Here is a 26,363-nt window from a genome sequence, read left to right on the forward strand (position 1 = left end):
TTCTTATTTTGTGACCAAAGCCGCTACCAATACGAGGTATATTTCAAGAAAAGAATTGAAATTATTCTTGCGGCTAATTCTGTCTAAGTTTCATCATCAGTTCATTAGTCAAAATATTCTTAGATCTAACCATGATCTTACTTACTATCACTAAATGATATTACAAAACGATGATATAAACATCCGTGTTCCCTGCTGTCTACTAGAAAATGCCATGGATTGCTATTCAAATCCTATTTTTGCGCTTAGTTGGAACGGATATGGTCCATTCAACAGTTAAGTATAATCATTAATATGTAGACTTTCAAAATCAAGAGGCATTTTGTCTCAATTCGAATGCCAAATAGGTATAAAATTAAGTTGAATTGCTCTTGTAGCTTATTTCCTATTCATTTCTATAGACATCATTTCCGAGCCGTTACTTTAGTGACGTAGTTCTATTAATAGACACAGTACCACGCGTTCAGCAGAAGCAATGTATACACTGAACAGGTGCGCGAGCATCAAAATCATCAATTCTGACTAGATTGAAAAGATTTGTCCAATTATGAAATCACCTAGCCTTATTGTATACTATAATATATCGTTTAGTGTAAAAAGTAGAAAATCTTTTAAAAAGTGTCAGTTACCCTTTAAAATCATCGAAATAGGCATTGGCTTGTTGTTTGATATGCCTCTTTGACCTGGAAGTGTTAGTTAAAGTTATTGCCTTTCGCTGTGTCTTGTGAGTTATACTAGTAATGTACTTATTCTAATTGTTGTCATATATTGTTGGCTTGCAATAATGAAACGTGTATCTAATCATACTTATAATGTCCGTACTATCCTACTATTGCTCCATGGATCACTAATGATGATGTTTATCCCTGGCTCAGTGAATTTGATATATCTTGTTCATACCAAAAGTTTGCTTATTCTTTTATGTAATGATGTAGAATTGAATCCAGGGCCTGATAAACCAATGAATATTCTGTTTGATAACATAAATAGTATTGGTGCAGACCAAAACACTCGCTTTGAATTATTCAAAAAACTAATACATGAAAAGGGAGTTTCTGTAGCTGCACTTTGTGAAGTTGGGGACATAAGTTGTAACCTTAATTCATACGAAATTCCTGAATATGATATAATCAACTACACAAAAAGAAATAGAGGTATCATAGTGTATGTGCATGATTCTTTCGTCTGTGACTTGGAGCGTATATATCAGGATAATGACCATAGTTATGGTACCTGGATCAAAATTAAAATAAACTATAAAAATATTTTTGTAGGCTTCTATTATCGGTCACCATCGCAATCCAGTGATGAGAGGTTATTATTTTTTGAACTTCTCAAAACTACTATCGAACACATTCAAGAAAATAATTCACCTGAAAATAGTGCAATATATGTTTTGGGTGATTTCAATAGCAAACATAATTCATGGTATAAGCATGATATTACAAGTACGCCTGGTAGGCAGCTTAAGGATGTAAATGATGGCTGTAATATGACACAATTGATCCATGTACCTTCCAGGGTAACAGGAAATAGTAAATCGTGCATTGATCTTGTTTTTACAGATTCACCAGGTTATGTAAATTGTGGTATTGTCTCAGAATCGATTGAAAATTCAGACCATTGTGTATTGGTTGTGTCCCTTTCAATTCGTATTAGTAAAAAAGAGTCTTATAAAAAACGAATCTGGAATTATGAGTCATGTAATTTTGATAGACTAACAAAATTTCAATCTAGTGGACTGGAATGATATATTAAATATAAGTGACCCTGATGATATGGTGACCGAATTCTCAAACGAAGTAATGGATGTTTATAAAAATTCTATTCTGAACCGTTGTGTTACTGTTAGAAATACTTGGTTTAAGGATAAGATTAGAAGTGAAATAAATCATCAGAAAACTCAGAAAACTGGTAACCCTCATTATTTCAATAGCTATAAATTGCAGTCAAACTATGTAAATCGCCTGATTGCTGAACAAAGAGAGAACCATGAAAATAAATTACTAAATGGCCTTGGAAGTACATCATCATCAAAACGTAATTACTGGACAATTATTAGAAAACTATTGGGTGATAAATTTGATAGTGGTACACCAACTCTCTTTGATCAAGAATCAAATAAAGAATGTACCTCGAGTTTCGAAAAAATTACTGAATTCAGTGACAAAAAAATATCATAATGTCAAAAACTTTGATGATTTTCTGATTTCCCAGACCGATGTGTAAATAATGTTACAATTAACTTAACATCTCCGGATTCTATCTCCAAATTGATACAACAGTTGGCTATTAACAAAGCCTGTGGTCCGGATGGTATAACAAACAGAATGTTAAAAGCTTCACCTCTGATTTCTGAGCTATTTAATAACCTACTTAGTAAAGACTCATTCCCAGAAAAGTGGAAATTAGGCATCGTGTCTTGTAGCTACAAGAAAGGGGGTAAAAGCAACCCAGAAAACTATCGACCTATTACACTGTTCAATACCCTGTCTAAACTGTATGAATGTGTAATCTATGATGCAATAGTAGGAATCCGGTACATAACTTCTCCGACAGAACTCCTCCAGACAAAACTTCTCCACCATTTCTCCTCCTGGACATAACTCCTCCTTATCGGGTAAATTTCTCCTCCGTGGGTTTTCTTTACTTATAATAAGAGATAATACTTTTAAGTTTATTAATGCTTGTAAGTATGATGATAAGGACTTAGGTGGTGACATGTAATTATCATATTACCGGTATATGAACATAGGTTATCACAAGTAAACTGAGATTATAGGTCCATGGTTTGCACTGTCTTGTTTAACAATACCCTAACGGGTGAACTGAAATAACTATTATTCATTGACAGATTTAATGTATTGTTTCTTTTGATTAAAGAACAGCTAATTAATTAATAGATAAATTAATGAAATAATCATTGAATAGATTCCCTTTAATCTTTGAACAATATCCTAACAGGTGAACTGAAATCATTGGTACTTGTTGACAAAATTAACGCATTGTTTCCTTAGGGTAAAGAATAGCTAATTGATTAATAGATAAATTAATGAAATAATCAATGAATAGATTCCCTTTAATCTTTTGAACAATACACTAACAGGTGAACTGAAATTATTTATTTTGAATCAGTACAGTATCATTAAAATAAGTATTATGTTTTAATCAAGACTCAGAATATATTCTGAATCTTCAGAAATATATATACGGGGAACTATGAAATATGTCTTATGAGAATGTCCCTATGCCTACCTACTCGACATAGTCCCATTAAAAACTATTTAAGTATCAGTAATTCTAACAGTATATTTGATTAAAAGGAAAAAATTTTTCCACGGGAAAAGCCCTGAAGACAAGAAACCTCTCAGTTTTGACGTTTCATATACGTTTCATATACTAAGCATTTAGTTGTTTCATTTAAATTATCAAACTGATATCATACGCTAGCAGTGTAATCGATGTTAATTTACTTATCATGACTCAGTAATGGACCATCGAAAATATACGGAGAACTGTGAAATAGTATGTGTTGATATCAGAATGTGCTTTTGCATGATATGTATAGCTCGTCTGAAAATCATTTTGATTTTTTGTCCTTTTTGCTAGAGATTAATTGCTCTCTAGAGACTTCTCATTTTTTCACCTGCAACGCCATGACAAGGCAATAAGCTTTACTGAAAAAACATCAGAGAGATCAGTATTTTTTCAATGCAATGAAATAAAATTGATTATAAAAAGTAAATAGAACTCAGTCAGTTATATTTACTGAATATCTGTCGGAACATGGTCCGGCAAATTAAGATTGTAATTATACCAATTATACTGTTTGCCAATTGTTTGTGAATTCTTATCACCTGGTGTATATAAGCCCCCCAATTCTTGGGTGTTTATTCATTTCTCAGTGAAACAGCAAACAGTATAACTATGGCAGAGATCATCAAGACAGCTAGAGGAGGCAGCAAGTTATGTTTTAATGGGCATATGTACCTGAAACAGTACTCAAGAAACAACAAGATTTGATGGGCATGTGTGAAGAAAGGCGCAGATCGATGTCGCGGTGCTGTACATACAGACCTACTCAACAACAATCCAATTGAGTCGGTTGAACATAACCATGGACAAGATGCTGCTGAAGTAAAGTGTACCAAACTCCGCAACCAAATGAAAGAGATGGCACAAAACTCGACCAGCAATCCAGTCCAAATCTATTCCCAAGTAGTTTCAACTATACACAGCGAAGCTGTTAAAATCCGTCTAGCGAATGAATGCGCGTGTAAGAAGTCGATACAGCGCAAGCGCCGAAAGAATATGCCAAAGGTACCGCAGAATTTGGAAGAGCTGGTGATAGAAGGAAGATGGGCCACAACTGGCAACACAACAGAAGATGGGGAGGAAAGAGAGGGGCAGGGATTCCTGTTGTATGACAACGAGATGCCCGGAAGAAGAATTATCATATACGCCACCGATGTCGGCTTACAAAAACTCTCCGCAGCAACTAGTTGGTTTATGGATGGTGCATTCAGCATGAGTCCTCCACTTTTCAATCAAGTTTACGTGATCTGTGTACCTCTGGGCTCATCCTACATCTCTGTTGCATACGCCCTACTGGAAAGAAAAGACCACGAAACCTACAACAAAATGCACAGTATCATTAATAACCGATGTCAAGAAATGCAGCTCTTGCCTGAACCAGAATACATCATGATCGACTTCGAGCAAGCTGTACACAAAGCCATAGATTCAGCTTTTGATGGTCAAGTTGAATCACGTGGCTGCTTTTTTCGTCTAACCCAAGCAACATGGAGGAAAGTACAATCTCTGGGACTACAGCAAACATACCGCAATGATCCGGAGTTTCGAATGTTTTTTGGCATGATAGATGGCTTGGCATTTCTACCTGTTGCGGACGTTCCTCGAGGTTTCCAGCATCTTGCGGAGAATGCTGTAGATGATGCAGTGGAGATCCTGGACTATTTTAATTCGGTTTATGTTAATGGATCATACAGACCTGTTCGTGCTCCGAATGGAATCCTGCGATTGAGGCGCTCACCTCCTCTGTTCCCACCCGAAAAATGGAATGTTCATGAGGCTACTTTAAATAGTGATGCCAGGACAAATAACATATGTGAGGCCTGGAACAATAAATTCTATAATCTAGTTGGGCATAAGCACCCATCAGTTTGCAGTTTGCAGTAGGGCAACGGCCTGCAAAACGTCAGCAAAAGAAATACATGGACTTACAAATATGTCTCAGGAATCTGTGCTTGGACTATAATAACGGACAAAAAGACATAGGTCAATTCTTAAGTGCTGTTGGCCAAAACATGCGCATTTTAAGTTAAATACATATTATCATTCCGTGAAAATGTTTATCAGTAACAGTTTGTAAATACATATATACTGTATGCAATGTATCTATCCATTACAGCATATAATGCATATATTTTTATAAAATTAATAAAATTAATATCATATAATATAGTGTATATATATTTCTTTATAATATCAGTCATGTAGGAGAAATGTCCACCCCATGGAGGAGTTATTTCCAGGAGAAGAAATGGTGGAGAAGTTTTGTCCGGAGGAGTTCTGTCCGGAGGAGTTTTGGGCGTATACCATATTTCAACATGTAGATTCCCATAACCTTATATATAATCATCAGTCTGGCTTTCTGCCAGGTCACAGTACCTGTGACCAAATTCTAGCAATATCAACTTATATTTTTGATAATTTTCACAGAAATCTCGACGTTCGTTCTGTATATTAAGACATTAGTGCCGCATTCGATTCAGTTCCGCATAAGCTGTTACTTCATGAATTAAAGGCTTATGGTGTAAGGCTGAAACGTTTGGAATATAATTATTTAATGAACCGTAAGAACAGTAAGGTAAAGGTGGATGGTACATTCTCTGATACATCACCTGATAACTATGTAAACAGCTCCGTACCACAGAGATCAATTTTCGGTCCATTGCTATTTTTGTTGTATATTAATGATCTTCCCGATGGATTAAGCAGTACTGTGTTTTTGTATGCAGATGATACCTCCTTATATTCTAGTATTGATCCAACTGACCCGTACCCTGGTAATCGAGCCGTCCAGTCAGATCTTGATAATATCTCGAAGTGGGCACTTTGCTGGGATCTTGAGTTTAAGCCTAGTAAGAGTTGTGATGTCACATTTTGTAAAATGACATCAAGTATTATAATCCTTTGTTTTTAAACAGTATTCGTATCCCAAGTGAAACGTCACGAAAGCACTTAGGTTTTATCTTAGACTCAAATCTACGTTTCCAAAAACATGTTGAATCTATTTTTGAAAAGGTACAAAAGCTTTTGGATCCGTTAAAATCATTAAAGCATAAATTAAAATCACGACACCTGAACACAATCTACAGTTCATTTATATACCCACACTTTGAGTATTGTGATGTAATATTTAGTAGCGCCAACAAAACAACTCTAGATAGGCTTGAACGGCTCCATTACCAGTCTGTTATCATAGTATCTGGCTGTATCACGGGTTCTAGTAGAGAAAAAGTTTTAGATGTCCTTAACTGGCAATCATTATCAAGCAGGCGCCTCGTGCGACAAAAAGTTTTCATGTATAAATTTTCAAAATGTATGCACCCCTCTTATGTCTTATCACTCTTCAGTACCTACCAAAATATAGCGAAAGAAACTTGAGAAATCATCAACCTTTTCGTATACCCCATCGTGTACCAAGTAAGATTAAGAATTCCCTATTCAGACTTATGGCTGTCTGGAATGACACTTGTACAGACATTCGCTCTATTCCAAACTTTACAATTTTTAAATCTTGAGTCTATAAACGATCATCACAAGTTTCTACAATCACGACAGCAATGATTCCAAATTTAAATCTTAGAGAAGAAATGTCTTTAAATAGACTACGTGTAGACCTCTTTTTACGATCCCAGCTATGTGATCATAATTTTAGCAATGCGCTTCATCCAAATTGCCCTAATTGCAACAATAAAAGACTCGATACAGTTCATTTCCTTTTAAAGTGCCAGCACCCTCCTCATCGCGATAAAATCCATAGCCTACTCCAGGACCTTGCTAATGAAATTCAATTATCTACAATGCAGCAATTCTTTTCAAAACGACTTATTGATAAATGTAAATTTTCATTGGTAGTCCAGACCTGAATTATAATACTAACATCAGTATTATCTCACTAACCGCAAAATTTGAAAATCTAAATCATTATGACTACTGACTGTGAAATGATCAATACCGTGTGATAGTGGTGATGTTGTTATTGTAATAACTATTATAACAAATATTTTCTAGTATTATTATTATTGTTTTGTTCTTAATAATTGTAATAGTCTTTTTTGTACAAAGCGGTCTTTTCAATATTAAATATTTATAACATTGCTATTAATGTCAATGTTTGACCTTAGCAAAATAACTTATTGTAAAATTTTCCCTGAAATAAAGCTATATATATATATTTAAAAAAAAAACGTAAATAAATATCTTGTTCTAACATGAAAAATTCCTTAGATAACTTGACCCAAAGTACGTCTGGGGTGCTATCATTTTGCAAAAGAGAAATACCTTCTGGTAGGTTAGATTTATATAAAAATAATAGTCCACCAGAATTTTTCCCCGCGCGCGCCGATGCTTTTTCCTCACATTTTGATAAAAGCTATATCCGTTTGGTATGGAAAAAATGGTGTCTTTATTATTCGCTGTTTCGGACAGAAGTATGAGATCGTATTTTCCGAGTTCAGTTTAAAAGTCCAGTAAATCTAACTTACATATTCGCACTTCTTTCGACCTTTTAAACAGACCTTTCATGTTGAGATAACACAAATTCAGTTCAGTTTGATTTAATCCTAGATTTATGCGATTCCGGGCGTCATCATATTCCAAATTCTCAGAATGATCCATCGTTACGTGTGTCTGACGCAACATTTCACCTAGTTCCCGCTCATCCGCTGTTACGCTCCCGTTTTCCTCACTTATTCCACTACTACTTGGTGTCGGTTGATCACCGCGGTACTGACCACGCTGGGCAGGAGTCGTTCATCCTGTTTCGCTTTCGATGCGGTTATGTCCGTGCTCTTGCTTCGCTGATACGGCTTATTGTTTACGAATAACTGCCCCTGCACAAAGTGAAATTTAACTTCTTTTTCAATTAGCTTCTTAACAACGTCGTTGTAACTTCACCTTTGATCCCTGATCTGCTTGGGAAGTTGCTGTGCTATTTGGATACGGTGGTGTGCTAATTCATCATGTCTAGCTCTTACTTCTTCGCGATCCGGATAGTATTGGAACTTAACAACTATTGGCCTTATTGTTCCATTTTTCGGTTTTCCGATACGATGCACTCCTGCAAATTAAATTCTTTTCCGGGCATCAAGTATTTCAGCTTTATTTTTTAGAGTATCAAACATCTTGGCGCTCACGTCCTCGCTAGCTTCCTCATTAATGCCAAAAAAGAGTAAATCTTCTCTCATCGACCTCATCTGAAGGTCTATCACAATGTCGTTGAGCCTTTGGTTATCCTGACGTAGATCTTCCATCTCAGTCTCGGATTTTGCCATGAGTGACATACTTGAGCACATACATCCTTACACCTATACCTTTCAATGAACAAAAGTTAATTAATAATATGGTAGACTCATGGCTTTCAAAATGATTTGGAAAACCAGTTGCAGACAAAGAAATAGCAGAAAAAAGCAATCTCAAAAAGCAAATGATACAGCGAAAAAAAGGAAGTAATAGTGTATACATGAAATTGCATATTCTTATTCGTAGAACTATCAAATTAATTGATTTAAATTGATAGTGTTAGTGATTGGCAAGAAACTGTTAGCAGCCAGCTTAAGAACACATTTCATAGCCGTCGCAGGATTTTTACTAACAGTCGGCTGACGGCTTATTTTGAAAGCCCTCACTCATTACTTGTGACTGACGAGGGCAGCAGGGCGGACCTACAGCAAGTGATGAGGGCACAAGGGCGAGCATGGGACACATCTGAAGGGCACAAGAGCGGCTATTTTCAGGGGCGGGGCGGACCGCCCCTCTATTTTTGGCTAGATGAAGCACTGTACAGTTTATCAGCTTAGGCAAGCATCTACTACTCACAATCTTCTCAAAAATGTATTAAGTACGGACCACAAATGTATGGACCACAAATTTTATGTGTCATGACATTCCGCCATCTTGAATTATCTATAAAAAGAAGGTCTACAATCTGTCAATTTGGTTTACTTGAAACCATGAATGATTGGAACAGATGGTTTTTTGACCCTGGAAAATCAATTGTTAGGCCTTAATTAGTCTTTATAGATTTCGAAAAACATTTGATAAGGTACTACATCAGAGATTACTAAACAAACTATTAGGAAATGGTATCAATGATTATGGGTAGCTTAAATGGTTCAGCATTTTTCTACGAACAAAAAAAGGTTGCCGAAATCAACGGAACTGTGTCATCTTGGAAATTAGGATTAACGAGTAGAGTAATGCAAGGTAGTATCCTAAGTCGCCTTCTCTTCACTTTCAAATGATATACAGAATAATCCAAAATGTACAGGACCAGTGAATTTCCAAAATGACCTAAACAAGCTGTGTACTGTACATGGTCAGAAACAACGCATAATATGAATATACGAAGAAAACCCAGGTTCATATTATACGTTCGAGTGAAAAAGATTATTTTGTTCGAATGAAGATTACTCCTTAGTACAAAAAACGTATTCCTACACCTTATTTAACAGGGGTAGGTCTGTGGTGTATTCGATTCGTAAAATCAATTTCATTTTTCGGATTATGAAAAAACAAATATTTTGTTGCCGGATTTTTTATTGCAAGTTTTGTTTGAAGTTCAATCAATGTTCAATCAACACTTAGAGCTACCTAGAAATGATCTCCTATCACCTGCAGCATCGAAAACATTTACTCTGAATATCAAGCGTGAGTCCAGCTTACGGATAAGAATGTGTTATATGCAGGTATTTTGTCAATATCCTGTGGATTTTAAAATTTAAAACGATCAACCGCGCGTGGCAGCAGTCTTTTTGTCAATGCTGGAAAATGGGCCTCAGATGCACCAAAACCCCTCGAAACCTACCACAAACTTTGGAGTAATCAGACTATGTTGAAACCCATCATGAAAAGTTTCTTTCCGGTTGTATATGGTCACCAGGGGCATTGAATAGCAGAATAACTTAGTATACTCATATTACAGTAGAATTCAATTCAGATGACTAGGGACTGCCCCGATTCCTCCGAATTCCGGAAATCCAGATTTAAAAAATCCAAATTTAGTAAATTCTGCTGTACATCGGTTCCTAGGCATATTTTGTTACCACAATAATCACAACAATTGCAAAATTGTGGTTTATGACAAATTCTATGATGATTTTCAAGGTCATCAGTTTCTGTACACAGGGGTGTTGAATACTGTTTGTTGGGCATTTCAAACCACTGATATGATTTTTTGATATGACTTGGCAAGTGGGTACAGTGGTCCTCGAGCCCTAGTTTCTATTCATGTATATGTCATTTTGTTTCAGTAAAACTGGGTAATATGCTAGCGTATACACAGTTAGATGAGAAAAGTGTCCAGTTGCTGCTCACTCACATTCACGACGTTATCAAGTATGTATATTCCCATCACTTATTTTACTAAGAGTGTAGAATGGCAGATTCATGTTTGAATTTTATATATTAAGAAGTCCCACTATTTTTCTGAATAAATGTACAAGCTCAAAAATTGGAGACACCGACTAGGTGGTATCCATCATCGGGATGAAATCTGAATCCACTCAAATTGTGAAACTGCTTTTCACTCAAATTCACTTCCTATCGGGGCTTGATTCATCTGTAAATGGAATCAGGGTATTTTCGGAAGGGGTATTTGTTTGAAGTGCCTGAGACTGATAAATGTGCTGGAAGGTACCTGCATTTTCTGTGATGAGCATGAGCTTTTCTTGAGGACGTGTTCAATTCCCAGAAAAAGGGCATTTGAATATAAGTTTAAAGGTTCAAATTGCTGAAATTGCATCCCTGCACTAACTGAGTATTTTTCTACTGCTAGACAGAAATTCCAGAAAGATTAAATACGTTTATTCTCTAAAAGTACTCGATGCAATCAGTTATTTTATCCTGCCAAAGTTTTGAAACCCTATGGTTATTCTGCCGATTATTGTTATAATTATTAGTTATCTATTTCTCACGCTGCATTGAAACCTGAAAGGAAACTGCAATTTACTCCTCAAAGATCAAGTGTAGCCCAAAATAGTTTAGGTTCTGGTGATATTTGTCTCACAGATTACGTGGATCATCCCTCATCACCTGTTTTCATTATCGCCTTGAATTCATTTTTAATTTCACTGATCTGGGCTGCCATTATGTATTTGGCATCATTAGGTGAAACAGTTGCTTCAAACTTCTTGACCAGGTTTTAAATGGGTTTCCTGGTCAGCTTTCATCTTAAACACACTACATGTTTGTTCAGGGATGAAAATCTTATGCAGAAACGCGGTCTTGTGATTCGTGTAGATCTGTTGAGTTGTTATAGTATTTGCGTTGAGTACTGTACCCTTTCCTATGGCGTTTGCCAATATTTTTTAAATTAGGATTGATCACCAATGGTTTTTCTTGAGATCATAGCACACTTGATGAACAGACTGTACGAGCATCTTATAAAACTGGTGCTACGATCTCTAAATCTCTCATATACAACATCATTGCAAAACAACGGGTTTTCTGACCAGTTGGTTGAAATGTCTTACTTAGATTTGGACGAAATCAATCTTAAATCAGTAAATAAACAACGGATAAATAGAGATCAATGTGCTTTGCGAAATACAAAGTACTCTTTGTACCAAGTTTAGTCAAAATAGGATTACTAAGATGTAGTGCTAGATATCATGAGCTACAATTTGGCAATTGTCGGATTGATTGGTGGTAACCATCGATCAAAGCATCATCAACATTTCCCATTCAAAACCTCTGCAAAAGTGCTGATTTTGCCGAACTGGACACACGTCGAGACCATCTTGATTTTGATCTAGCTGTAGAAAAGGTTAACCCTTTGGTGCCTGCCAGATTTTCTCGTAAATGCGCGTTTCTGCCTGAGCGATTTTATTGTCTTAGTCAGTAACGAGGAGACCAGTTTCGTAAAAAAGCCTAACTCTGTCTATATATGTCCTATCTTCAATATCTATACATCAAATGAAAGAAGAGAAACAGGAGATCAAGAATATGACAAAAGAATTGGTATTATATGGGTCTATGGTCCAAGGTGGGCCATTTGAAAAATACCCAAAATTTTCTGCATAGTATAAATTATGATGTCCACCACTGAATACATAAACATTTTTCAAAAAGACTATAACCTATCAGCTAAAAAACCTTATAATATGAATAATATGACTTGTCATGTTTTTGATCTCTCCTCCAAAAATTACTGAAAAATATTGAAAAATAAAGAAATTACATCAATTTTAGAATTTTAGAAAAATTATTCAGAATCCCGTAATTCAAACGTACAATATAGGATACAATCACACAACAAATTTTTAAAGTTCAATTTGTCGAATAAACTTATTTACCACACCACAGTTAACTGTCTTAGTCTTTTCTTAGTCTTTTAAATGCAGCTGGCTTGCCAGCTTTATCAGGATCGTTATATAAGTAGTCCTCTTCGTAATGCCAGTGACGGAAACACGGATCTGGACACATTCGTACACCGCAAGCTCCACATATGTAACGGGTTTTGCTTGTGGACCTTGCAACGTGATTTTGTTGGTTGTAGAGCAGGAGCATGTTCGAGGCCTCGATTGAAGCGAACTCCCGTGGCTTGATCTAGTAACTGAATCCGGAACTGAGGCCCTGATGAACGGAAACTTCGGCCGCCAACTAATTCAGTGGACAAATGTTCACGAAAAATGCGTTAACTATCTGCTGGAGTATTGCTCTGGTATAGAATAAATGCATTACTGATACATACATCAACAACGTACCAGAAAACTTTCAGCGGCCACCTTATACCTTTCATATGGCGTTTGTACGATGTGACTTTCCGATCCATTATGTCGACGCCACCCATATTCTGGTTGTAGTCATCAATTATAGTTGGCATATTCACGTCCACTTTTCCCCATTTATTGTCAATCCTTGCAGTTCTTTTAGTTGTGGTGACGGTATCTCCAATCGGAAGGCTAGAAAGTAGCGTTACTTTCTTATTGTCTTGCTAAGCGACGCATACGATATCAAGTCGCGTGTTTCAAGAACGCATAATCGCCATGTTTCATTATTTTAGTAACAGCAGATCTGTAAACAGCTTCGGACCACCTCGTGCGGCACGCGGGGTTCCACATGCTTCCCATTTGCGATCTGCTAATCGTACAAATACCTCTAAACTGGAAAACCAGTTATCCATAAATATCTGGTATCCGAGATTATCATACGGCGTCACAGTATCCAGAACAGTTCTGATCAGTTTTTTCCCATCAGGAATGGTTCTGTTAGCTTGTGACAACTGCATGTTACAAACATAACCTGTCTTAGCTTCACTAAGCATAAACACTTTGAGACCAAAACGTATTGGCTTGTTCTTCATGAAAATTCGGCCTGGCGTTCGGCCTTTCGATTTTATCATTGATTCGTCGATTGATAATTGCCTCACTGGCTGATAAACCTCACGAAATCTGTGAGGAAAATAGTCAAAGAAGTAACGCACTTCATAGTACTTATCATAAAGCAAATCGTTTTTATCGGGTGCTTGCCGTTCATCAAAGAAATGGAGATATCGAAGGATTTGGACGAACCGGTCACGCGGGAACACATCCACGAGATTCGGACAACATGTCAAGTTGTGGCGTCTGCTCCATATTTGTTTTATATTTTCCCTTATTTGCACAAGGCCCACTGCAATAATAAGGCCAAGAAAACTTTTAAGTTCATCGACAGTTAGATCTTTCCATGCCGTTTTATTTTTGGAGACGATGCAAATTTCGCAGCCTGATTACGGTTGGTTTCGTTTACTATAAACTGGTAAACAGCATCTGTAAAAAAAATTTCAAAGTACTCAGATGCTAAGTTCACTGTACTAAGATCAATCTTTGGGCCTGTATTTCCCACTCTGAACCTCAAATCAGTAGGCACAGTTATTGCATTAGTCCAGTTATCATCGGAAAGTTCATCCAAAAATTCAATTTGAGCACCAAGGGGTTGCTGGGGTCCATCCCCAGCCCCACCCCTGGGGGGGGGGCCTGTTCATTTAACTGACCAGTTTCACTTTCATCTGACGAGCTGTAAGTGTTATCGCCATGTTCTGACGCTGATTCTTTATCAGATATGGTTAAATCTGCAGCCGTGTCATCAAAATCTGGATCGTTATCTAATGAATCATCTCCGGAAGAACTTGCCGAATTCGATGACGAACGGTCATCAGCAAATCTCTCGAAAATATTTCTACGACGTTGATTTCTGAACGTAGCCATTTTAATACAATTGTTTGATGTCTCTGTAACAAATTAAGCCAAAAATAAACCGCTAGATGTCACCACCGGACGAGGTTATATTAAGACCGTACATAATAAAGCGTATCAAAAACTTTAAGAACACTAATAAAATTTGATTTGATTTGAAATAGTGATCATAGAACAGATTATTAGTTCAATGAACATTCAATAAATACACATTGCACATGTTCAATAGATATGTCCAATCCGACAGTTGATGAACAGGCTCTATCTATATTTGCAATTATATCCATGAAACGACTGACGACATTTTATGGAACTAAGTTGAATAAGGATAAGGTCCGTAAAATGGCAATGTGGTTTCTTTGATATGACCGGAACCGAATCTGTCCGCAGGATGACTGGCACATGTCAAGTATTGAGGTATATGACTAAATCGTTTCTGTCAAGCGAGTGAGTAACGATGCAAACATGGCCCGAATCCGAGGACCTATGGCTGCCAATGTTCTGTACGCATCAAATGCAAAGGTTGGCTTATGCAGATCATTTATAGTCTCCTCTGATCCAATGCTGCAAATCTGAAAGTTCTTCAAACTATTTACTCTCAAATTCATCAAACTAATTTACACATATTTTCAATCATGGATAGGTACATATTTGAATCAGTATGAGAATTTTGATTTACATAGATTAACCAACTTGTAAATTTTGTCAGAAAACACATTTTCACTAAGAACCTGAAATATAACAAGAAACAAAATTCTTAATATGGACTTTCCTACATTTACATGATATTGTATGTTTAATCCAGCACTTATCAAGATCGAGCACTTATCAAGATAGGGGGGTCCAGGTCCCTCCCCCCATGGAAAAATGTTCTACTTGTATTTGCTCAAATGTGTTTTCCCAGCATTTGGGATGATAATCAACTAGTTTAATTAAGTGGCTGATTGCTGCAGTCCACTTGGGACTTTAGTCTCAGCGGGCTATTGCGTTCACTTTTCGTCTGTCCGTTCGTCCGTTTGAATCCAGTTATTTTCGAATCTGAGTGAAGATACATTTTTTGTTAAAAATTAAGTAGATAAACAATAATCCCGACGATAACAAGAGCGTTTTCTGTGAAACAAAAGAAAACCCTAATACTTTTATATAATAGCGCTGCACGGGAGATTTAGAATTTGCAGTACGTTCATACAACAAGGAATATATGTGATCAATAATAACATTTTGTTATTGTTTCAATCTATGCACTAAGAGGGAATTTCCGCTATAAAAATATCTAAAACATGCAGCTAGGGATTCAAACCTGACTGGTATCACTTTATGTATCTAAAGGCCGGTTTATGTCGACAAGCAAGGCAACGCCTACTGGAGCAACTGGGTTTATCGCCGATTAGCTGCAACTAGCGGCCTACAAGAGGCCACCAGTTGCTGCTCTATCGGTTCGATATAAGCCAGCTTGTGACGGCAACCTGACGCCTATCGACTTGTCGCAAGCCGTATCCGGCTAGTTGCCCATGTTCTACTCCGGCCTTGGAAATTGGTTGAACTATGGTGTGAGCGGCCATCTTTATATGATGTCGCTAGCATATTGTATTAAGAAAATAATCAGAAAAATAATGATCTTGAAGAAATAGCTTTTTTAATAGAAATGTATTTCCCAATCATTCAAAATAATTCAAATTTATCCTCAAAATGCTTATCACGTGACCATCTGAGCCATTGCAGTAGCCAGTTATCGTAACCGACATAAGCAGGGAAGCAACTGGGAGGATCTCATATCCCGCTAGTCGGCCTCAGTTGCTGCGAATCTGAGCGCAGTCGACATAAGCCAGCCTTAAGCTTTGGATATTGTCAGAGCCATCCTTTCATTGACTCCAGACATAAACAACAAATGATAGACCGCGCATGGCAGCAGTCTTATTTTGTCATTAGTCAATGCTGGAAAATGGGCCTCAGATGCGCCAAAAATCCCTCGAAATTTCAAGAGCTTCCAGATGCACCATATGATCTGACCCAGTATCAAAATGATTGATCAATGTTAGTAGATTCTAAAGCAATTCTATATTGTATAGTAATATCTGGGATACCCTGTATGATGTTTGAAATATGGTATCCAAAAATCAAATTACTTGCGAAGACGAAGAACCACAATGGCAACTGTTTTGTTTATACAGTTTTATGACTATAGGTATCCTGTTACTGTAACTGCGCCATATATGATGCAATGTTCCACTGGAAACCCTGAAAATTTGAAGAATTATGTATGAAGGAGAGCTTAGAGATCAACTGGTGCTCTTATAGTTTTTGTTTTTAACCAAAGATAATGTTACACAAATACATCATAATCATTCTTGAGGAATTTTAGCCGTCATGAGTTATGGATTACTGAAATATAAACGATTAAAAAGAGCAAATTTGAATGAATTTCTACATCGTGTAGTTCATCTGATACCCATGTAGATGGCACCGATGATGACACAATAGGGACAACAGAATAAATTCGCATCAGTGTAAACTCCAAAGCATAAAGATATTTATGGTACCCGAAGTTTTAGTAATCCCTGTTTATCTTATATGACCTGCTTTTTGTGTCCAGTACATACATCAGTTTACTCGAATAATGGTCCTTAGATTTACAATATAAACACAACTTTGCCTCTCCGCGTTTGAAACTCAACGATTCCCGCATCTCTTCTGTTGTCATGGGCTTGCATGCTTGCAAGCCCATATTGCTATCACGCGGATTGATAACTTGCTTGGGGAGTCGATAACTTTCATTAGAAACTTTCTTGGGTTCTGATATTTACACACATTTAATGCAGTAATAAAATCTAGGTTCCTTTCGTATATTGGCTATATCGGTTGTCGTTTTCATTGTTTTATGATTTTGTTTAATCGTTTTTGTTTATTTCAGCAGTGCATACCAACCTTGGTTGAGCGTGCGTAATCAGTCTTGAAATTGGTATTCACGCGCGGCATAGTGTTGCCGACAATTCAATTCATTCTTTATTGACACAATAAAACATTTACTTTCACGTTTTTAAAAAATTCTTTCAATTTTCTTTTACTTTCATTGGGGGCATGCGTTAGCGGCCATTTGAAAAATCTCTGTATGAACATTTATATTTTTCAGTTTAAATATCTAAAACTTAAAACCCGCTTTTCTGTAAAATAAATTCTGAATTGAATTGAAGACTGGTTCCCTGTCTCTTCAAAGAGCCAGGGGGCGGTAGTCTATGGTGGCAATAAACTTTAGGAGTAAACTTTATCGGATAATCGTAGTGGATTGTCGTTTGAAGGAGATGCAACTTATTCTTGCTTAATGTCTTTATTATTTTAAAAAGAAAAATCGTGGCTCCTATCTATTTTCGTGTGCGGCAGACAACACCGTGTAAGACAACACCGATCTCTTGGCTCTTTAACAAGTAATCAGTTCAAAGTTCGATTAATTCTACTACAGAAATACAAAACCACCAAGCAAGCTTTCAGTACAACCTTGTCAGCAAGCCCATTTTTAGAATTTCTTTCTTGTTGATGATTAGAACCAGTCGATGGTTCTACATTAGACGCATGTGATAACAATCCAGCCACGGTGGCTGTAACGAATCGGAATCCAAATCTGTCGCTTCCAGAACATTAACCTCAACTTTCATGTAAGATCTCAGTTCATCTAATGTCAACGCTTTATTTCCATAATGACGAACTAAATTCCCGCGCATTATGGCCGGAAATTTATTCAACACAACAGATGTTAGCATATCTCCAAAAGAATCAGTATCACGACCTGCTGCGACCAATGAACGAATATGCGACTCCAAATTGTCACTGGAAGTCTCCAAGACTGCTTGACGAATATCTTGGTATCGGTAATCCAACAATAGCTTGCATGTGAGCATCTACAATTTTGTGCGGTTGCGCGAAACGAGATATTAGAACACCTTACGCGCTGTAATAATTCGCCTCATTCAATGCTAGTCCACTAATACTGAGACTTGCCTTCCCTTCCAGTAACGAACGCAAGTACTGAAACTTTTGGATGACTGGAAGTGTGTATACGTCGTGAACCGCTGCTCGATACGAATCCCAGAAGTACTGCCAATTCTTAATTTCGCCGTCGAATTTTCGTGACGACAGTTTCGGTAAAATTGACTTCGGGCGAGCTGAACCAGCAGAATCTGTCGGTTGAGGAGTGCGTCTGCTTCTCTTGAGTGTACTGCATGTAAAACAACTTTCTGTCTCTGAAGTACTGTAATTTGGTCTCAAATTTCTGAAACTTGGAGCTGTATTCATCATCAGCCTCGATCGACTCCAGTATATCATCACTTTCATCAGATACAACCGTAATTTTCTCTTTTATCTGCTTAATGAGTCGTTCTAATTTCTCCAAGGCAGAAATCTGCGTAGTTTGACTATTAACAATCGCGTCAGCAGAGTCACACAGTTGTTTTAAATAAGATAAGTTGCCAGCACTCTTTCGGCTGCTAAGTTTTCCATCATCTGCTTTCGGTTGCATATCTTCGTATTCCAGCTATCTGGCTCGAGGGACCAATGTCTGCTAATCGGACGGGAAAACAGTTAAGAGGATTGTACACTTACATATACTAAACTAAACTGACTTTATATTCAATACCATTCGTCACTACATAATACAAACACTCCTACCCAGGTGTGAAGGCTAACATAACACAGACCACCGGTCTCATAAAACCGGACACAGTACATGTCTCTTAGAGGCATATCTCAGTGGGATGAATACCTTCTGTGATAAATGCAACAAAGAGCTTTCATAAGAAATTGTGTATAGTATTTGACTGTATCATAGATTCATCTTGGTTGTCTCTTGACGAATGAGATTTTAAACCCTTTAATGAAATTGCAGTGAAGTTCCCTTAAGCATGTTTAAGGCTTGATTTTTGTCTGATCATTTTGTGATTTTGTATATTTTAGGTATATGCAGAAGAACATGTCTACATTATTCAATCTTTCTGATTATTCAGTTGCTCCGCCGGAGTATCATCGAAAAGCTATCTGATCAGCACATGCGTTAAGGATATGCAATGAGAGAACTAATTAAAACAAACTGTGTAATACATGTAAAACCAGAATATGTAGTTACTGCGATGTCAGTTCGAAGACCACTACTTAAAAATTTCTTGTTATATGTAATTATGTGATCATGAAAATCATCAACAAAATGTTGAAATGTCTCATCTGTATGCAGTTTGTTGTCAGATACATAATGATGAATATTTTGAAACGCTCCGTCATTTTTCAAAAACAATTGCTGTCTTTTCGATTAAGTATTTAATTACATTTCATTTTATGCAAATTAACATCAGACGAAATCTTCTAAAATTAATTATTGCCTGTGTTTCCGTATGTAATAAATACCGGTATGCGGATCATGTAAACCGATGCTTACACTGGTATTTATTGATAATTTGTTTATGTACATAATCATTTTTCAACTAAAAGTGTCATTTTTCTGTAGATAGGGAGGTACTTAATGATTAAAGTTGCTCCTGTATTTGGTGTGGTAGTATGTATGTAGTGAGGCCAAGCAAAAGGTACCCTTGTTTCTCATCAGCCCTTTTTGGAAAAGTGATGAGGGAGGCACGTTCTTCCTTTTTAAAGAAAAAGAAATAAAAAGCCTTTTTCCAGATTCTTTAAGTGACGAGGGTGACTATTTTTATGCCCTAATAAGACCTTGTGGGGCATGCTGTATTCACTTGGTCTTCCGTCTGTCTGTCGGCAGTGGTTTCCGTGCCCTAGCACCTAAACCCTTTGACAGATTTTCCTGTCAATGACCTTGAATTTGGAAAGCACTTCATTACTGAAATGCTTACCTTCTACATAACGCTAGGGCAGTCATCTTGAATTTTTAATAGCGCAATACAGCCTATAATTCTTGATGGATTTCCACAGAACTTAGTTTAAGAATAGGGGCAGGTAAGCTGTTCACTCCTAATGAATATGGATGTCATCAGCAAGCAAACAGGGCCACCAGGGTGGCCATCTTGAATTTATCATTAGCATGATACAGCCATCAATTCAAAATGAGCTGTAAGTCACACACAGTAAATTCTGACAAATTCATAAAGCTTTTTGTATCAAGTTCTGAAGTGAAATGGCCCAGTCATATTGGGGATGAAAACTTGTGATCTTTTTAATATGTAAGGACCAAAGGACGGTCATCATGTAGACACTAGACACATAAATCTGAAACTAAATAGTCACCGGTTTATTATTTGTACCTATTGTTTTTGTGTGGAAAATGCTTTTGCGGTGTAAGGTGAGTTGGTGAACGTTGGTAAATCCTGGACATAATATGCATCCAATGTCTAGTGAGTGTGGAGCAGGATGTCTCGAGAAGGGTGCATCCCACAACAGATTGATCCCTACATAAACATAGGCCTTCAGTAAGAGTGTTATCAGTAGGCAATTAGGGAACGCTATCTTATTGAATAAATCCATGCCCAAGTGTTCTTCAATTGACCTTGCATTCCTTATGATTCGTATGTATGTCTGATGTTTACTCTGCATTACGCAATATGTATGTAGTAATATTTTCATTCGACAAATTTGATTTCTATCACAGTTTATTCATGAATTTGCTTTGGATATGTAGGCATACAGATGACAGTTGTAAATGTAATCTGACCTTCTGAAAGATGAAACTAGATCTCCAATTCTTGCACTTGTTCCAGAACTTTTATAATTATAGACTTATTAAGAATTTTTATTAAATAAAGCGTAGATGCGTTCAAGAAATTCTTGTATTTTTTATGACATTGAGGTTTATATGGCAGGTGTCTTATGTCACTTAGCCTAACTCAGAAAAACCTGGACCGACAAAATCAGTTTGCTTTTACCATACCCATGTACATCAAAAATCTGTTTTCTGTGTGTAGTATCTACACTTCTCACAATTTGAACAAGATTGGCAGGAGAGGATCCGTCTGGGCGCATAAGGATCACATGCTACCATCACAATTTTCCGATGCCCCAGTAAACACAAATACTTTGTCATATAAAGATCTTATTTTCAGCATATATGTAACACTAAATGATGTATTTGTAAGACATCATATCTACGTCCAGAAATTTAAGATACGAAGAATCGATGTCAAGTAATTCACGCACCAAAATGGGTCGATCCTAGTTCCAGGACGTGTTAACTAGCTTTCAATTTTCGGTTACGGATACACATTCTTAGCTTCATTTCAAGGTCGTTTACACTATCAAAAAATTCTCCAGAAAAAAAGAGTCCAGAAAATGGTGGAGTGCGCAGGCGTCACCACATGTCGGTTTTTTGACGCCTTATAAAACGTTACCATTATGAAACCTAAACAATGATAACCATTCAGCGTCATTTTACAAACGACAACCGTAAATCGATGTGCAAAACGTCACAGGTTTATGTGTACACATACAAGCTATTTGGCAAAATATTATTGATAAAGATGTAGAATGGCTCCCTGGGATTATATAATGACCTCTATTTGAACGTCGAAATGTTATATCGCATTGAATATCGTGAGAAGACGTATTGCAATAGTAAAGGATGTATGATTATATCAGGAGCGGCAGGGATAAATAGAAATGATAAGTAAATCGGATTATTCGGTTAAATGGCGGATGTATACACGATTTGGAAGTCTGATATAAAAGTCAGACCCTGACATGGGGATGCTATCTACGATCTGAGTTAGGCCAGCGTGAATTTCATCGGCGGCTACAAGCGGTCGATATAAAAACGTGTAAACATATAATTTCAATATTCAAATGTTTTAGAAAATATGTTCGATATTAGACGTATGCAGGTTTCATGAGATTAGCAATCTATAATAGCATAGCTGTCATATACGGCTCCGCGTCCACTGATGTGTATAAGGTGACAATTCAATTCAATACTTTATTGATCCTTATTACATTGAAATTCCGGGATAAAATTCCAAAAATCAATAAATTTGCAAATTTTAAAATAAGAAAATACAAGACACACGGCTAATTCATACAGAATAACATGAATAAGTTATTTAAATGACAATGTCTACTTCAACCCAGACTCAAGTCTAGGATATCAAGTGACAGTCAGACCGGGCCCCAGGACCGGGCTGGCTGGCTACACGATATGCTCAAAGTCATGATGAAGCAGACATCGGTGAGCTCTTTCTTCAACCGTGGAGGCAATGAAGGTGCAGACCAGCTTAGAGGCAAAAGTCAATCGAAGTCACAAGTTTTTTTTTTAATTAGACCAGTCGAAGACTGTATCATCTACCCAATCGCCAAATCTCATAATCCCGAAATTTCTTAAAACTTCGATTTCAAATTTGCAATTCCTCATTAGCTTATACCAGAAATTCTACATTTTTTCACAGGCGTCAAATAATTTATTAAAGTTAATTTTCTTGTTCAAAACTGGGTCATGTCAGTTCGCATAATGAATGTGTCTTTTGATGACTCCAATGTCTCAGTCTCTATTAGGTTCCAATCCCACAATAAAAACTGATCTCATTTCAATTCAATTCAGACTTTGATGACTCCGGCCAGTGAGTGTCGCCGCTGGTTTATCCATACGGCGCTATTAAGTTAAGTCCAGACAAGGTATATTTCTAAAAGGAAATATACTGCGACAGGTGGTTTTGCAAAGTCATTAAAAATCAAGATCAAAAGCGTCTAAGGATACAATTATTCCGATTTTGGAGAGAGAAGTTCATAAAGAATGAATAAATTAATGAAAATTAAAAAATCGGAAGTAATAAACGAACAGTTTAAAAGCAGAAGCACCCGTCGCGATAAAATGAAGATTTAAATATTACAGAATCATTCTGAAAAACGAAATGAAAAGAAACAAATGCTACTGTTGATAGTATTCACGTACAAATTGTAGAATGAGAATAGAAAATTTAATTGAATACAAGTCACGAGAAGAGCAAAGAGATTTAGACAATCAATCCGGGGCTTGAAATAAAGAAACTGCTTGAAATGAATAAACTCGAATGCAAGATCTTTGCTTTCGAATAATTTGTTAATTACAAGGGTACAGGGTAGACCTAAGGTTCATATAAATATATATTTTTGAATTTTGAAATCAGGGGATCTAAAAATAGTATTCATCATTAGCGGGACGTCGATTCAGCAATTAATTTTTCAGGGAAGAGCCGATCAGCCTTCCAGAAAGGGAATGCGCATCATCCGTGAGTGTCGCAAAAAAATTATCTCATTGCTAATTAAAGTTGAAAATAACATGTACGTTGTTTTCTGAATACTAAAAGATTCTTCATCTTATTTGTGTTCTGTCTACTTAATTGCGGAAATCCGATGTATTCGAAGTACTGGGAACAATCAAGTATTGAATTAAGTAACAATTAAGTATATTTGATGAGTAAGTATATTTGAACTTGAATTTGAGCCCACTAGGTGGTGGTATTGGAAGACACCAGGTGGTTCGATCAACTTAATATGCTCCAGCGCCGTGGCGCTGTCGCAAAAAATACTGATCTCACCAAAGTTCATTATGAAATGATGAACATTTGAATATGAACTTTGGTGATTGCAATGTCGGTGTTTCCATTTATTTGGACAATTCGTTTATTTGATTTAACGTATGATTCATAAATTATTTAAGCATCACATTCCCGCTGCAAAAGTTCATGCTGGGTCATTTCAACCATAGTCGTGTAAGGGAACACTTCTATGTTTCCACATACCGACATGACCCAGTCTTCAAAAACACGTCATAACGCCTGCGCAGTCTACTGATTTCTCGACTTAACCGAAAATTGAAAGGCAGTTTATGCTTCCTGGAACTAGGGTCGCCCTAAGTAATAAGAAAATTAGTCTGAGACTGGACCCCTTCCGAATTAGGCGGTTACCGGTTTAAAGAAGTAAAAAGAGCCCCATGGGGCACTATGGCCAGCATGTCAGCATTTCATAAAATGGCAAATGATGCATTCTGTGGATTAAATTTGTCCAAATACACTCCCAGCTCATTGACTAGTCAATCCCAGGCTGATAATTTACACAATTCAATCGTGTTTTCATAAGTAGCACAGATAGCGACTGGAGCTGGCTGGAACAAATACCTCAGATAAATCTTTTCCCTAATTAGCATATAAAGGTCATCCATCCGATTTGAAAAAAGCTATTTTTTCCCGGAATTTGCACAATTGTCAATGAAATTTTCTGTAGTGCATATAAAAATATTCCTCCCAAAAACCAAATCTACTAAAGATTTCACAGAAATCGATATTGAAATACAATTTGAGGTCTTAAAATAAAATCCGGAAATAAAACTGTAGACGATACCGCAGGTTCACGTGAACACCTGCTGATCTCTGCGGCTAAGCCAATCACAGAGGAGTCTGCTTTCTGATAAGCTTTTTAAAACAGATATTTTTGCGATCAGATTTTCGCGAAAAAGCTCATATAAATTTTAATGAGGCCCTTTTTCAAAATTCAGCTTCATAGGGGTTGGAGAATGGATAATGCTGTAATGAATGATTTGTATGAATATATGCTCAGTTGCACAGTCAAAGAGCCTTTACTCTAGAGAAACCATGTCATTTAAATTCGTTCCATTTGTATAGTAATATAGGCTCAGCATACGGCTGGCCTAAAAATCAATGGATAGAAATAGAGAATTGCTGACCAGTCAAATGGCATTACTAATTTCTTGGTATTTCATACGATCATAACTTAGCGAATATCCGCGCTTGCCAGAGTTTGATTGCCTCCCGTCAACCCAAAAACTCTGGCTGCAGACCTACGAATGGTACACCGCCCAAGATTTAGATTTCTTGGGCGGATGAGTTCAGTAGTTCTATCAATACAACGCATCTGAGTCACCAGTCCGTTAATAGACTTCAATTTCTCAAATTCCACAACTCCTCTGCTTTGGTTCACTCAAGATGCACTTGCATTATGAAAACTACGGCTAATTCGCAGGTCATAAGTGTGTAATACAATGTAGTATTAACATATACATGTAGTTTCAACATAGCCCAATATCAATCACCAACAGAGATAGATCAACAGTATATGATGACAGTATAAAACGGGTATGAAATAAATTTTACCGGCTAAGGCAGATTACCGAATAGAGCGATACTGGCCTAGGCAATATCTTGTACTGAAAAACAGTAGTCAAATGGAAATTTTGATTTCATTTTACTGAATTGAACGGATTACCAGATAGACTGGTGCCGGTTAGAGGGGTCTACTTTTGTAACGATGGCAAAAGCCTGTCGATAGCATGCATGAGAGTGCGTCATTTGGATGTCGAATGTCTAGCATTGTGAACACTAGGTCAGGATGGCTAATGTCTGTCGACTATATTGCCATTGAAATGCAGATCTGTCTGAGATGTTAAAATTTTATAATACATGAAATGTATTGTCAATGATATTTTTTAATTTAATTATGAACAGGAACCGTATATACATGTGATAACTACGGTACCAAGGAGTTATAAAATATATACAGTTAAAGGAAGTGCGAAGCTAATTAGGCATTTTACCACCTGTCCTCCACCAATAAATACAAGAAACACATGAGGTATCTTTCATCATCCGCGAACAAAATAAATCTCAGTCTAAGTGAGAAAACTGAAGCTGTCTATGTTTGAAATAACTTTGGGATCATTCAGAAAACTAAAGCTGTATATGTTTGAAATAACTAAGGGATCATTCATTAATTACATACACATAAAATTTAGAATATACGGTCAGCTCAGCGAGTTTGTTACGGTACCAGTAAGTCTGTATGATTTTGTGACAATTTTTCTGAATAAATAATTAGATAATGAATACGACACCTGACTGTCTTTGACACTGTAGTATGTTTTTATAATACATGTAATCTAGTTGTGCATTTGTTTTG

The 26,363-nt window shown here is 36.8% G+C and overlaps 1 protein-coding gene across 3 annotated transcripts in view; it reads left to right on the top strand.

The window, feature by feature from the left end:
* LOC141905033 (mortality factor 4-like protein 1) overlaps positions 1-21,238 on the top strand; it is an 87,989-nt gene extending 66,751 nt beyond the window's left edge. For all 3 annotated transcript variants that reach the window (XM_074793750.1, XM_074793751.1, XM_074793752.1), the window contains 2 exons: positions 10,560-10,644; positions 19,428-21,238. In XM_074793750.1, coding sequence (XP_074649851.1) covers positions 10,560-10,644; positions 19,428-19,512 — 170 coding nt within the window. In that variant the 3' untranslated portion in view covers positions 19,513-21,238. The remainder of the gene's footprint in view (positions 1-10,559; positions 10,645-19,427) is intronic.
* The last annotated feature ends 5,125 nt before the right edge of the window (positions 21,239-26,363 follow it).

Source organism: Tubulanus polymorphus, chromosome 5, assembly GCF_964204645.1.
Source record: "Tubulanus polymorphus chromosome 5, tnTubPoly1.2, whole genome shotgun sequence".
NCBI classification, from domain to species: Eukaryota; Metazoa; Nemertea; class Palaeonemertea; order Tubulaniformes; family Tubulanidae; genus Tubulanus; species Tubulanus polymorphus.